We start from the raw sequence: 14,095 nt of genomic DNA, 5'->3' as shown, positions 1-14,095 counted from the left end.
TTTTGCCTTTTTTGGGCCTTTTTTACCCTTTGAACAACTGGGAAAAAGAGAACCTATCACAATTTCATACTTCTGTATTGCAATGGCATACAATGAAAATAAGTGGTTTTTAATGGGAGTCAATGTGCCCCAAGGAGTAAGTTGTGTAGACGGTGCAAAAGTTAGTTTTTTTTCTCAGTGTTAATGATGACATTCCAAAATTCATTAAAAAATGAATACCTTTGTCAAACATCATCATCTCAGCATAATAGCTGCCATAATGAGAGCAAAGCCCAAACAGGGTGCCACAGGGAGCAGAGTTTGGAAGGATATATTATATATATTTATATTATATAATCATTTCTATAAGGCTCATTGTGAAATGTTTTTCTTTTAATACAAAACCTTTTCAATAATTATTGAAGAGGTTTTATTATCAACAGCTTCTTCGTGTTCTTGTTAAACCTCTGTACTTTTCTGAAATCATTTCTCAGTGTGCAGTACAGAGCAAAAGTTTGGACACGCCTTCTCATTCAAAGAGTTTCCTTTGTTTTTTATGACTATGAAAATTGTAGATGCACTCTGGGACACTTTCAAAGTTTTACCAATTTGTCGGACTGACTGACCTTCATTTCTTAAAGTTATGATGGCCGCTTGTTTTTCTTTACTTAGCTGCTTTTTTCTGCCATAACACAAATACTTACAGTCTATTCAGCGGGACTATCAGCTGTGTATCCACCTGACTTCTGCACATCACAACTGAGGGTCCCAACCCCATTTATGAGGCAAGAAATCCCACTTATTGAAGCTGACAGGGCACATCTGTGAAGTGGAAACCATTTTAGGTGACGACCTCTTGAAGCTCATCAAGATGCAGAGTGTGTGCAAAGCAGTGATCAGAGCCAGAGGTGGCTACTTTGAAGGACCTAGAATATCAGGCGTATTTTCAGTTGTTTTACAATTTTTTGTTAAGTTCATATTTCCACATGTGTTCATTCATAGTTTTGATGCCTTCAGTGTGAATCTACACTGTCAATAGTCAGGAAAAGAAAGGAAGCTCATTGAATGAGAAGGTGTGTACAAACTTTTTCTCTGTACTGTATGTATTATATGTATTTTTTTTTTTTGGCCCGTAGCATGAATCCGTTTAATGATCAGGTTAACATAAATTTTTCAATCATCTCATATCATCTCATCTTCAGCCTCTTATCCGGGGTCGGGTCGCGGGGGCAGCAGCTTTAGCACGGGACCCCAAACTTCCCTTTCCCGGGCCACATTAACCAGCTCTAACTGGGGGATCCTGAGGCGTTCCCAGGCCAGTGTGGAGATCTAATCTCTCCACCTGGTCCTGGGTCTTCCCCGAGGCCTCCTCCCAGCTGGACGTGCCTGGAACACCTCCCTAGGGAGGCGCCCAGGGTTCATCCTTACTAGATGATTCTGAACCACCTCAACTGGCTCCTTTCAACGCAAAGGAGCAGCGGCTCTACTCACTAGTTCCTCACTGATGGTTGAACTACTTCCCCCTCTCTCTAAGGGAGACTCCTGAGAAAACCGCTTGTACCCGCGACTTCGTTCTTTCGGTCATGACCCAGCTTTCATGACCATAGGTGAGGGTAGGAACGAAGATTGACCGGTAGATCCAGAGCTTTGCCATCCTCAGCTCTCTTTTCATAACAACGGTGCGGTAGAGCGACTGCAGCACCGCCCCCGCTGCTCCGATTCTCCGGCCAAACTCACGCTCCATCGTCCCCTCACTCGTGAACATGATCCCGAGGTACTTGAACTCATTCCCTACCTGGAGTAAGCAATCCACCGGTTTCCTGCTCATTTCTAATCAAATTAAATAGAGAATAAAATATACAATCGGATTGAATCGATGGCTGTATCAAGTCACAGCCGTTGAGATAATAAGTTGTTGCCTCCCCCTAGTGGACGCTGGGAGATATTACGGGAAGCGAGCGCTGCCAATCCCATCGGTCCGGTGACCCTAGCTGCGCCGCCATGATTGTTAGTGGCAGTGAAGCCTGTATGGACTGTGGAGGGCGAGGAGGAGCACCGGCAGAGCTTCCTGAGGTATCATAGTCCGGGCAGGGCAGCGCAGCCATGGTTCAGACGTGCTCGGCGTACGGCTGTAAGAACCGCTACCATAAAGATAAAGACATTTCCTTTCACAAGTAAGTCCATTTAAAGCATTCGTGTGAGCTCAATGGCGTTAGCTGTCCCGACGGGACGGTGAAGCACCGCGTTGTGATGTTCCTGGAGAGGAGTACGAGAGTTCACCCCCACACCAGCCTGCCTTTACTAATCTGCCTTTTCAAAGATTAAACGCTCGTCGGCAACAGATCTACAGTACTAGACTTCAACACACGACCTTCTCTGTGTCGGTAGAGTTTACCGGTGATATCGGCTCACAGACAATTCACCAAGCACCATTGTACTCCGAGAAATTGAAAGTCCTTTACCAAGTTCAGCCCGTCCCCCCGTCCCCAAAGTGACAAGTTAACCCACGTCGTGTTTACAGTGGCCGATACCCGGCCATTCCCATTTCCGTGTTGGTAAAACTTACCTGGATAACCGTTTCACACATTTCTACACGCCGAATTTACCAGGACACTGTATTTGCTCGTAAAAACACTTAGTTTGACACTCTGCAGCATGTTTTCCCTGTCGGAAACACGGGCATAGTTAACCCCTTATATTCTAATAGGAGTTTGGTTCCAGCAGTAAATGTACCGGCGTGTGTTGGCTGTCAAACTACAGTCAGCCTGAAGTCTCCTTTGCTGGGACATGGCAAACACGTGGAGACCTTGTGGGCTGGCATATAACTAAGTACATAATAACCCAGCACTCTACTAAAGTACAAGTTTGAGGTACTTTACGTAATGTGTACTTCTTGTCCAGCCCATTTCACCCTAGAACACCATGGCCCCGAGCAAATGAATGTATGTGATTTTCATTGTGCTGGGTCCATCTCAGTGTCTGTGTAGCTGCAGCTTTGTCTCTGAAATCTTTGATGGTGTCTTCCTAATCCAGAACACACTTTTCCCTCCAGGCACATGTTTGGTGGTTTTCACTCAGCAATAGTGTTGGAAGGTAAAGTAGGTCTTTGGTGGATTCTACCCAGGGAAAGTGTTATTCAGGTGCCAAGGACACTGAGCCTTCATCAGGAATGGGTGGACAAACATTTCAAAAAGTTTCCATCTTCAATTTTTTTTAGGAGTTTTTTGTTCCCAAATTCCTAATCTTCCAGTCATTTTGGAGCGTTTGTATATGGTCCACTCATGATGCTTTTCTTTCATTTTGTTAGACACAGTCTAAAATAAAAGAATACTACTCAAATCAATCAATCGATCAATCAATACAATTTCACTTCATTTATCCCGAGGGGAAATTCTTTTAAATTTATTTAAATGTGTCATGTATTGATATATTTTGAGAAGTACTTTTTATTGGGTGTATTATCTCAGGGGGAAATCAGCCTGTGTTAGTGATGGTGTTGTGGATTTGAGCGATAGTGTTCTAGGGTTAAGAGGGAAATAAACATGCTATTGCATATGCTATACATTTGTCTGACCGCTTTAGTGACTTTGAGATGACACTTTTTCATCCCCTTCCTGTCTGCTGAAAACAATATATCTTCAGATTTGATGATGTTTAATGTTTGTGATAAACTGAATGATGAAGTGTTCCTTTATGTGGAGAGAAAAATTCTCCCACTTCTTAAGATAAAGAAAGTCTTTAAAAAGCTTCTTGGATCAGCTGGAAAATGCATCGTCGAAAAGCATAAAAGATGAAAAATTGCCATTTGAGAGGCACATGAGCTACACTATAGATACCAATATCATAATGATCAGATCATGCTTCAGGATCTACTCCGGTCATCTGTAAGGTTAATAAAGACAGTGTGGCAAATTATGGCATGAAAGGCAAATCTATGACCAAATGTCATTTATTTATGCTTAATAGCACCATTTTTCACTGACTTCAAAAAGGGCTATTAACAGAGATACAACTATGCATGTAGGCTAGTTGCCTTATTTCTCAAAAGTAATACTTCAAAACTGGTATTTTGCCTGTTTGTACTTTTTAGTACAATATAATATATATTTTTTTATAATATTTTAGAGACCTTTTATTCTGAAATTCCACAGTTAAAAGTTTTGTGAATATTATGGAAATGAGATGAATTGCAATCTTATTTCCATATTTATTTGGTATTTGGGCCTGGTTGTGTAACACTTATTTCTGAAAACTGAAAACAGGACGTGCCACGACAAATACATTTAATGAGTTGTTTCCTGGGTGTGCTCGTATAAAGTTAATACTTCATCCCCTCTACAATAATCGTAAAGTGTTAATCTTCATGTCTTCTCCTCTGAGCAGTTTCAATGCATTTACCATAAATGTCAGAATACGGGTGCACTACAAATAAAGACTACAAAGAAGTGAATGACGCCTCAATTGACCTCAGCGGGCGTCCGTTGTGTTGCTGAAGTACTTTTGCAAACTTTGGCACAATTCAATATTGAATGAGTCAGGTCCAGTTAGGTCTTCCCTGTATTTCCATGGTCCTTCCCCTGGAGGTTCTGAAATCCAAAATCGCGCCCAAACACTTGTCTACAATGGCGGGCGGGCTGGCAGTGACTGACTAGCTGGTAGCTTCCTGCAAGTCACAAAGTGCGCACGATTGGTGGATTTTTGGAAGTTATGATTCGATTTGGAATCTTAGAAGATATGAATTGTGATTTTTACACACATTTGTTTTCCTCTCACCCCTACTACTAATCATTGCAACTCTGATCAATATTCAGTTTAAGTTTCCTTTTTCTGTTTCATTTAACAGTCTGCAGCCTGCTGATCATAAAAGTAGCTTACCATCATAATGATTACATTAATTCCCACAATGAACAAATCCATGATGTGAAGGACATTTAGATTAATTTCTCATTTTCCCAGGTTTCCTCTGGCACGCCCAGATGTTTGTGATAAGTGGGTAGCTGCGATGAGGAGGAACAACTTCAAGCCGACAAAGTACAGTAACATCTGCTCACAGCACTTCACCAAAGACTGCTTCAAGACAGACTGCAACAACCGAGTGCTGAAGGAGAACGCCGTGCCCTCGGTCTTCACCTTCAACCTCAGCATCAAGGTGAAGCAGCTCAGTGCATTTCCATTTCAGTCCACACTCATTTGATTCGGACAACGTAAAAGATTATATTTAAGCAATATGTAATGAAGGGCTGTGGTATGTTGAAATTTTGGTTTTGAAATTTAGTTTATTTTTTCTGTGTTTTCCATTTACCTACTAAATAAAGCTGATTCTGATTCTAACCGTGCATTCACACCAAAAGTGATGGAGGCGATGAAAGCGGCAAGCTGCCATTCAAAATCAATGTAAATGACGCAATGACACGCGATGTTGCTTCGGGCGTCCATCTTGAAGTCGAAAAACTTAAATTTTTTAACTTAAAGCGACATCACGTGAAGCTGTGCCGCGACAGCCAATCAGCTTTGAGATTGCGGCAAGCGCTACCAAAGTTCTCCGTGAAACATCCAGGGGCTCACCAGGCTCACCAAAGCCGCCATTGTTGCAGTCCTGTGGGGAAACCAGACCGTTCCTATGGATATAATATAATGGATATAACTGCAGCGACGTGCCTTTAGATATCAAATCTGCCAGAAGTCCAGAAGGAGAAGAAGAAGAAGAAGCGTGTCCTGGTCTGATCTACCTGAGACCGGGCAGCACCTGTACGGCTACAGAGGTTAAATCACTGACGGCCTGATCTCACTACAACACATCGGCTCTTTAAAGAGCCACACACTTCATCTGAGAGCTCATTCCTGTTCTTTGCAAAGCATTCAGATCCCTGGTTAGCACTAGCTTCACTTTCCATTTAGCATAGCAGCAGAGTAGGCTGAGCCAGGGGTTAGCTTCAGTTAGCTAGCGACCTCAGCTGCTACCTTCGTTAGACGCGAATGAAGCGATGATCAAAAATGTGAAAGCTGTGAGCAAGTGACGCAATCCTCTCGTTCATGACTTTTGGTCTGAATGCACGCGCTAATTGTTCGGCAGAACTTTGTTCTGGGTCAGTGTGTGTATACCCATATTATGTGACAAGTTGCTAAAAAGAGCACTACACGGGAAGTGTCAGTGCGATTTTGTTTTCTATTTTTTGCGTGCATGTCTGAGATTGCCACTGTCCTCAGAGAATTGTGAGCTATTGCTGCATCAGGAGCTGTTCTGAGTGGAGCCTGCAGCCAGGCCCCTCTCATATTATCTCCATGTTAATGAGAAGAACAACAAAAGTGTCAACAAGCTGGGTTTAAAATGGCTGCCACCATCACTGACAGTTGCATCTAATTCATTTCAATACAATAGTAAGTTAACTTAAAGTTTGTCATGACTGATCAAATAACTGTCGATCTAAGCCCCCACCAGAGCGACTTCCTGGTTGATCCAATAAGGAAGTGCCAAAAACTGCAGTTCTCTGAGTGTCCACTAGGTGCAGGTTTCATAACAGAGCAGTTTCTCATTGACCCCCATGTTAAACAGGCCGTTTTCACAGCATCATTGTGATTATTTTTTGTACCAAGATAGTTTTTATTTTACTGGAGGTTAAAGTGTATGAATAATTAGGGGCGTGGCCTCTTGAATGACAGCTAGCCTCTGGCCCTCACTCCTTCTCGGAGGTAAACGTCAGCCAGATGGACGTCTCTCCCTCCCCCCAACGTCACATACATGCCCTTTTTTGGTAAGAGGAAATGAGGAGGAATCAAAGTCTGATTAGATGGCGACTCCAGTGGGTGAGGACGATTGGATCAATTTGAGAGAACGGGCTCAGATGGTGACGTTACGTCCATTTTTTTTTATATAGTCTATGTTTAACAGTTCTGTTTTGTCCACATTTTTTGCCAGCTCTTTGTGGCTGACTTTTACGGATGTAGCTAGGTAGTTAGCAATGCAGGAACATTACGTCCCCATTCTTAGTCCCACCTTCTGATGTCTGGTTGGTTGATCGTTTCTCCAACTGAGAGAAACTGCTGTGAATTCAGCATTAAAGACAAACTGGAAAGTTAACTGCAAAATGTTTGGATATTCAGAACAACATCAGAGCTGGAGGTCATTTGAGAGTTGTGAGAATTATAACAAAACAAAATTAAACTTAATCACAGTGCTGACACACCTGGTCAACAGTTGGCCATCGATAAGCATAGATTTTGTGGTTGGCACGAGTTGGAGAGCCCGAGCGGAGGCTGACGGTAAAGGAAATCACTCTGATTGGCTGTTCAGCTGAAGCGAATCAGGGCAAGAAAAACAGAAGTGAGGAAAGTTAAGAAAGTGAAGAGGCTGTACAATCAAAAACAAACATATCAAGTATGATTATTCTTTTATCCATTGAGTTCTTTACAAGAAAAGGTTCCTGATCGATTGTGTTGTTCTAGCATCTTGAATTTGTCCTGTCTGTCTTCTGGTTTCCCTTTATGTAAGACAAATACACATTGGAGAAACTTAAACTTTTGTTGTAACGTACACTCCTGACATCCAGAAGTGACATTTTCTGTGTGAATAGGACTTTCTTTTGCCATGGTGTCAAAAGAGGTATACTAGTATTGTATCAAAGTTTAAAATTCTGGCATTCTGTTAAGTTCAAGTGCTCAACTTTTAGGGCAAGACACAGACGACAATGAGCGGACGCAACAGTCGGCTTTGATCTCCACTTGTTCTTTGAAGTGGGCTTGGTATGTTTGAGAAAGCTCCAGTCATAATCTGGGTCTTCACTCCTTTTGTCTTTATTTGAAAATAAGAGGAGGATGCTGTTATCAAAGAGAGAAGCTCTTCTCTCTCTCTTAAAGTGTAATTCATCCTGTGGTCTTTTTCCGTTCTTACATACATCAAATAAGCCATCAAGACAGTTTTTTTCATGTATAAACTATTTTTCATGTATAAACTATTAATGGAGAGATCCAGTAGAGTCGCTAACAGTCAGACGTGGCTAACACTGATTAGCTCGGGGCATTACAGTGAAGGCATTCAAACGTCTTCTTTAACCACTAATACTGCTGAAAATAACAGCAAACCTCTTTTTATTAAAGAGGGTTTTAAAGACTTACCTACTGGCCCCTGTACCAGCTCCTCTCATAGTAAAGTCCATTCAAGTGGATTACCAAAGTCAATCCAAAAGGAAGGAGTCCATTGGTGCTTTGTTTTCTGTGTAAGGACTCTTCTCATGCTACTGCAGAGGTTTGCTGTTATTTTGAGCAGTATTAGTGGTTAAAAAAGACGTTTGAATGCCTTCACCTTTATGCGCCGAGCTAATCAGTGTTAACCACCTCCAGCATTTAGCGACTCGACCGGATTTCTCCGTTGTTACACAAAAAAACCTGTCTCAGTGGCTTAGTTAGTGCCAAAAAGATCCTGGGATGATTTCGGGCCAATGTGTTTAGCTTCTTGTTATCCTGGATTAGTTTAGCACGCAGCATCAGAACTCTTGTGTGTTTTCTGTCCAACAGTCTGAGTCCCTGGAGGATCCCTTCACCTCAGAGATCCACTTCCCTCTCTCTCTTACATCTGACCCCGCGTTGGAGGAGGTGCCCGGGAGGAGCCTGCCCGAGATCAGGTGCGACATAGTGGCTTTCCCCTGTGACCACAACTACACAGCGGAGGACTCTGCTCGTCAGAAGAAGCGCATCGAGCTGCTGGTGGAGCAGTTGGGGACTCTGAAGAAGAGGCTGAAGACGATGCAGCAGAAGTGTCGGCGGCAGGAGAGGCAGCTCAAGAGGCTGAGGGCGGCGTGTGAAACACCAAGGACCGGCCGCGGGCCACCAGCAGCATTCGGAGAGGGATACGTGATTTTGCCGAAACACATCTACCACACACTCAAAGGCATTGAGTAATGAGAAACAGAGAGAGCAGAGGAGTGTGGTCAATGTGTCCGGCAGATTCAAATCTGCTGCAGGTTCAATCTCACATCTGTCAGCAACAACAGCAGCAGCAGCCAGGCGGACTGCTGAAGAGCTACTGAGCAAGGCAGCCAACCCCCAAGCAGAGAGCTGAAGGACTCACTTGTTCGGGGATGCAAATGCGAGATGTGGTTTGGTGGATAGAGCAAACCCCTTACTTATTTTTTTTGTTTGTTTGAGCTGCGGTGAAATGACTTTAAGTAATCTAACTTTAAATGAATTGTTCAACATTTTGGGTTTGGTTTTAGTGGGAGTTCTGCACTTCTGCTGGGCAACCAATCGAGACGCTGCACTGAAGTACTGTGCGGACGGATCGACTTTTGTTCTTTTAGAAATAGTTCCAACATGTGACTGCCCCTGAAATCACTAACTGAAGCTTTATTCAGTTCAGTTCCATTTTATTTATAGTGCCAAATTATAACAAAAGTTATCTTAAGTTCCTTTGCAATATCTATAATTATATCCAGCAATCTTGCGCACAGTGGCAAAACAAAACTTCCTTTAACAGACGGGAATGTTCGACAGACCCGGCTCTATGGTGGCAGACAGACGGATGGACATATTTGCGTTTGTGTAAAGATTTAACAAACAAGACACTATTAGTCCGTAAGCTTCGCAGGTGTTGGTATTTCTGAACTGAAGCCTGACCAGCTGTTTCTGGGAGCTTCCAGCCTTTACGGTAAAACAGGCAAACCCTCCTGACTCGAGCTCTGTACCCGAAAACACAAACATGATGTGTGGTCGTCATTTCAGTCTCAGAAAGAGAGCCAGTGAATCTTTCCCAAAATGTTGAACTGCTCCTTCAAAGGTCCTGCTTTGGGATTCAGGGATTTAGTTTTACTTTAAAAAAACAAAAAAAAACAAGAAGTGTCACTTTAACCTCTATCCAATTTATGTTGTTTGTTGATTTTGTCTTGTGAGGAATTCTTTCTCCAAGGAAGTGCAACAAATGCTTTTGTAATACTTTAATTTCACTGTTTTCCTTCACATAAACATGATGCAATAACATTGATGATGCATTACTCTGTATGTTCGACTCAGACTATTCTTAAGGTGCCTCTGTGGTTCTTAGCACTGACCCATTGTCACTCACCTGTTTCCCCCCTAGTGTCTGGCTCAACAGATGTCATGACTGGATGTCAGGCTTTGTCCCTCCCCTTGCTCCTGTTCTGCTATCTGCGTGTTGAAAAACAACAACCTCCAAGCCTGTCTCTGATACATTGAACTATTCTTCATGTGAAATCTGTTCTCATGCATTTTTCGTGCATATAACAACGTCAAGTAATGTGCAGCATTTCGTACATTTCCCACATATTTATTTGGTGTGTATTCTCTGTTTTTAGACTTTGTATAAGACAGCAAATCTGTGCTTAAGGAGGCAGTTTGAGATGGTGGAGGGCAGGGGTGGACTGGCCCTCTGTGAGAACTAGAGAATCACAGAACGGCCAGACTCCTGGACGGCCGGCGGGCCACTTAGTCATCACCTGTTTTTTTTCCTCTGCTAATCTATCGCTTTACTCTCCAGTACGGTAGGTCACAGAAATGCACCTGTAAGTCGGATGCCAGCTGCCCTGAGGAAGAAGAGGTGGGCAGCAGTAGCAAAGACGAATCCAGACCATAAAAACAAATAACACCGGTAAAAAAAACAGAAAGAAAAGGATGGGGCTGAGAAGGCGAGGGGAAAAATGGGACATTTAGATATTGAAACCACTACATGTCCCAAACTAAGTGACATGTTGAGCAGCACAGCCAGAAGCAGCACCACTGTTCAGCCTCAACATGACAGGGCCACCTGTGATGATGAGAGGGATGAGCTGCTTTCACAGACGGATACAGGGAACGGAAGAATGGAACATGAGAGAGGAAGAAAGAGGGTTAGATGCTGGAGAAGTTATTCAGGTCCATACACTTTTATCTAAACCCAGGTTGTGTCGCTCAGGACTATGCAAAAAAGTAAATGAAATAATAACTATAGTAGTTAAAACAGCTAAAATTGAACGTTTCAGCTGTAAAAGGCCACATGCAGTAGTAGCTAATATTAGGAAATATGTGCTTTGACTTTTGAAAGTTTTGGTCAAGTTACAGTGAATGCTTACAAGCGTTGAATACAGAAGTTACATTTGTAATGGTGTATTTTCATTTAAATGTGGTACTATTATTTGTGCAGTAAGATCAATCAATCAAACTTTATTCTTCCCAGAGGGGACATTTTCTTTTTACAAAAGAGGGTAAGAAGGGTGAACATTCTCAGGTTTAACCAATCCCCTTCCAGATCACACACCAAGTTAACTGGCCTCCACCTGACATCAACTGTGGTGTTTTTGATTTGACTTCAGAAAAAAATCAGCTGTTCCTTTGATTTGACTTCAGAATAAAATCAGCTGTTCCTTTGATTTGACTACAGAATAAAATCAGCTGTTCCTTTGATTGGACTTCAGAATAAAATCAGCTGTTCCTTTGATTTGACTTCAGAATAAAATCAGCTGTTCCTTCGATTTGACTTCAGAATAAAATCGGCTGTTTCTTTGATTTTACTTCAGAATACAATCAGCTGTTCCTCTGATTTTACTTCAGAATAAAATCAGCTGTTACTTTGATTTTTCTTCAGAATAAAATTAGCTGTTCCTTTGATTTTACTTCAGAATAAAATCAGCTGTTCCTTTGATTTTTCTTCAGAATAAAATCAGCTGTTCCTTTGATTTTTCTTCAGAATAAAATCGTCTGTTCCTTTGATTTGACTTCAGAATAAAATCAACTGTTCCTTTGATTTGACTTCAGAATAAAATCAGCTGTTCCTTTGATTTGACTTCAGAATAAAATCAGCGGTTCCTTTGATTTGACTTCAGAATAAAATCAGCTGTTCCTTTGATTTGACTTCAGAATAAAATCAGCTGTTCCTTTGATTTTACTTCAGAATGAAATCAGCTGTTCCTTTGATTTGACTTCAGAATAAAATCAGTTGTTCCTTTGATTTGATTTCAGAATAAAATCAGCTGTTCCTTTGATTTGACTTCAGAATAAAATCAACTGTTCCTTTGATTTGACTTCAGAATAAAATCAACTGTTCCTTTGATTTGACTTCAGAATAAAATCAGCTGTTCCTTTGATTTGACTTCAGAATAAAATCAGCTGTTCCTTTGATTTGACTTCAGAATAAAATCAGCTGTTCCTTTGATGTGACTTCAGAATAAAATCAGCTGTTCCTTTGATTTTACTTCAGAATAAAATCAGTGGTTCATTGGTTTGACTTCAGAATAAAATCAGCTGTTCCTTTGATTTGACTTCAGAATAAAATCGGCCGTTCCTTCCATTTGACTTCAGAATAAAATCGGCTGTTACTTTGATTTTACTTCAGAATAAAATCAGCTGTTCCTTTGATTTTACTTCAGAATAAAATCAGCTGTTCCTTTGATTTTTCTTCAGAATAAAATCAGCTGTTCCTTTGATTTTTCTTCAGAATAATATCAGCTGTTCCTTTGATTTTACTTCAGAATGAAATCAGCTGTTCCTTTGATTTGACTTCAGAATAAAATCAGTTGTTCCTTTGATTTGATTTCAGAATAAAATCAGCTGTTCCTTTGATTTGACTTCAGAATAAAATCAACTGTTCCTTTGATTTGACTTCAGAATAAAATCAACTGTTCCTTTGATTTGACTTCAGAATAAAATCAGCTGTTCCTTTGATTTGACTTCAGAGTAAAATCAGCTGTTCCTTTGATTTGACTTCAGAATAAAATCAGCTGTTCCTTTGATGTGACCTCAGAATAAAATCAGCTGTTCCTTTGATTTTACTTCAGAATAAAATCAGCGGTTCATTGGTTTGACTTCAGAATAAAATCAGCTGTTCCTTTGATTTGACTTCAGAATAAAATCGGCCGTTCCTTCCATTTGACTTCAGAATAAAATCGGCTGTTCCTTCGATTTGACTTCAGAATAAAATCAGCTGTTCCTTTGATTTTTCTTCAGAATAAAATCAGCTGTTCCTTTGATTTTACTTCAGAATGAAATCAGCTGTTCCTTTGATTTGATTTCATAATAAAATCAGCTGTTCCTTTGATTTGACTGCAGAATAAAATCAGCTGTTCCTTTGATTTGACTTCATAATAAAATCAGCTGTTCCTTTGATTTGACTTCAGAATAAAATCGGCTGTTCTTTTAATTTGACTTCAGAAAAAAATCAGCTGTTCCTTTGATTGGACTTCAGAATAAAATCAGATGTTCCTTTGATTTGACTACAGAATAAAATCAGCTGTTCCTTTGATTTTACTGCAGATTAAAAAGATGCATAGCTGTCCTTGTGAATGCCTCTGTTTACTTTTCATGACACTTAAACATAACGTCACCTACCTGATCAGTCTTTATAGTCCTGTTTGAGTAAATGTGTCAGTGGCGTTTATATGTTGCTTGTCGTTACATTAATCAGGAGGAGAGCGAGTTGTTCTTCCTAATAATATCTGTGTCTAATTCATTTTCTAAACAAATCTGTTTGTCTTTGAAAGCTTCCTGTGTAAACACGTGTGGGTAGAATTGTATTCACCACTTAAAAAAACAAAACTTTTTTAGGAGATTTGTAGTCCTGCCGCTGTAGGAAAATAAATGAAAGTTAAGAGATTAACTCGGTGCTCCACCAGCCACGTCACCCTGGTGTAGTGAAACAGATCACCTTTGTGTACAGTATATGAGTATCTCTCGTAAAAACATAATCCTGTTTTTATCATCTGCGGTCACTATGGCAACCGCAGAGGCACTCAGCTGAAAGTCTCCAGTTAACAGGGTCACTCGTTAAACTGAATCACCATCAAGTCAGTCTGCTTTAAGTTTGATTCTGAAGTTATCAAGTCAGTCTGCTTTAAGTTTGATTCTGAAGTTATCAAGTCAGTCTGATTTAAGTTTGATTCTGAAGTTATCAAGTCAGTCTGCTTTAAGTTTGATCCTGAAGTTATCAAGTCAGTCTGCTTTAAGTTTGATTCTGAAGTTATCAAGTCAGTCTGCTTTAAGTTTGATTCTGAAGTTATCAAGTCAGTCTGCTTTAAGTTTGATCCTGAAGTTATCAAGTCAGTCTGCTTTAAGTGTGATTCTGAAGTTATCAAGTCAGTCTGCTTTAAGTGTGATTCTGAAGTTATCAAGTCAGTCTGCTTTAAGTTGGATTCTGAAG

The 14,095-nt window shown here is 40.8% G+C and overlaps 1 protein-coding gene across 1 annotated transcript; it reads left to right on the top strand.

Annotated features, from left to right (window-relative positions):
* Positions 1-2,082: 2,082 nt before the first annotated feature.
* On the top strand, positions 2,083-9,390 carry thap1 (THAP domain containing, apoptosis associated protein 1; the record flags this gene model as incomplete). Its single annotated transcript, XM_083929916.1, has 3 exons — positions 2,083-2,153; positions 4,936-5,128; positions 8,491-9,390. The coding sequence occupies 3 exons, from the start codon at positions 2,083-2,085 to the stop codon at positions 8,872-8,874; spliced, it is 648 nt and encodes a 215-aa protein (XP_083786042.1). The 3' UTR covers positions 8,875-9,390.
* Positions 9,391-14,095: the final 4,705 nt, after the last annotated feature.

The sequence above is a fragment of the Echiichthys vipera genome (assembly GCF_963691815.1).
Source record: "Echiichthys vipera genome assembly, chromosome: 16".
Taxonomy (NCBI): Eukaryota; Metazoa; Chordata; class Actinopteri; order Perciformes; family Trachinidae; genus Echiichthys; species Echiichthys vipera.
The sequence above is the reverse complement of the archived record's forward strand: the minus strand, read 5'-3'. Positions and strand labels throughout refer to the sequence as shown.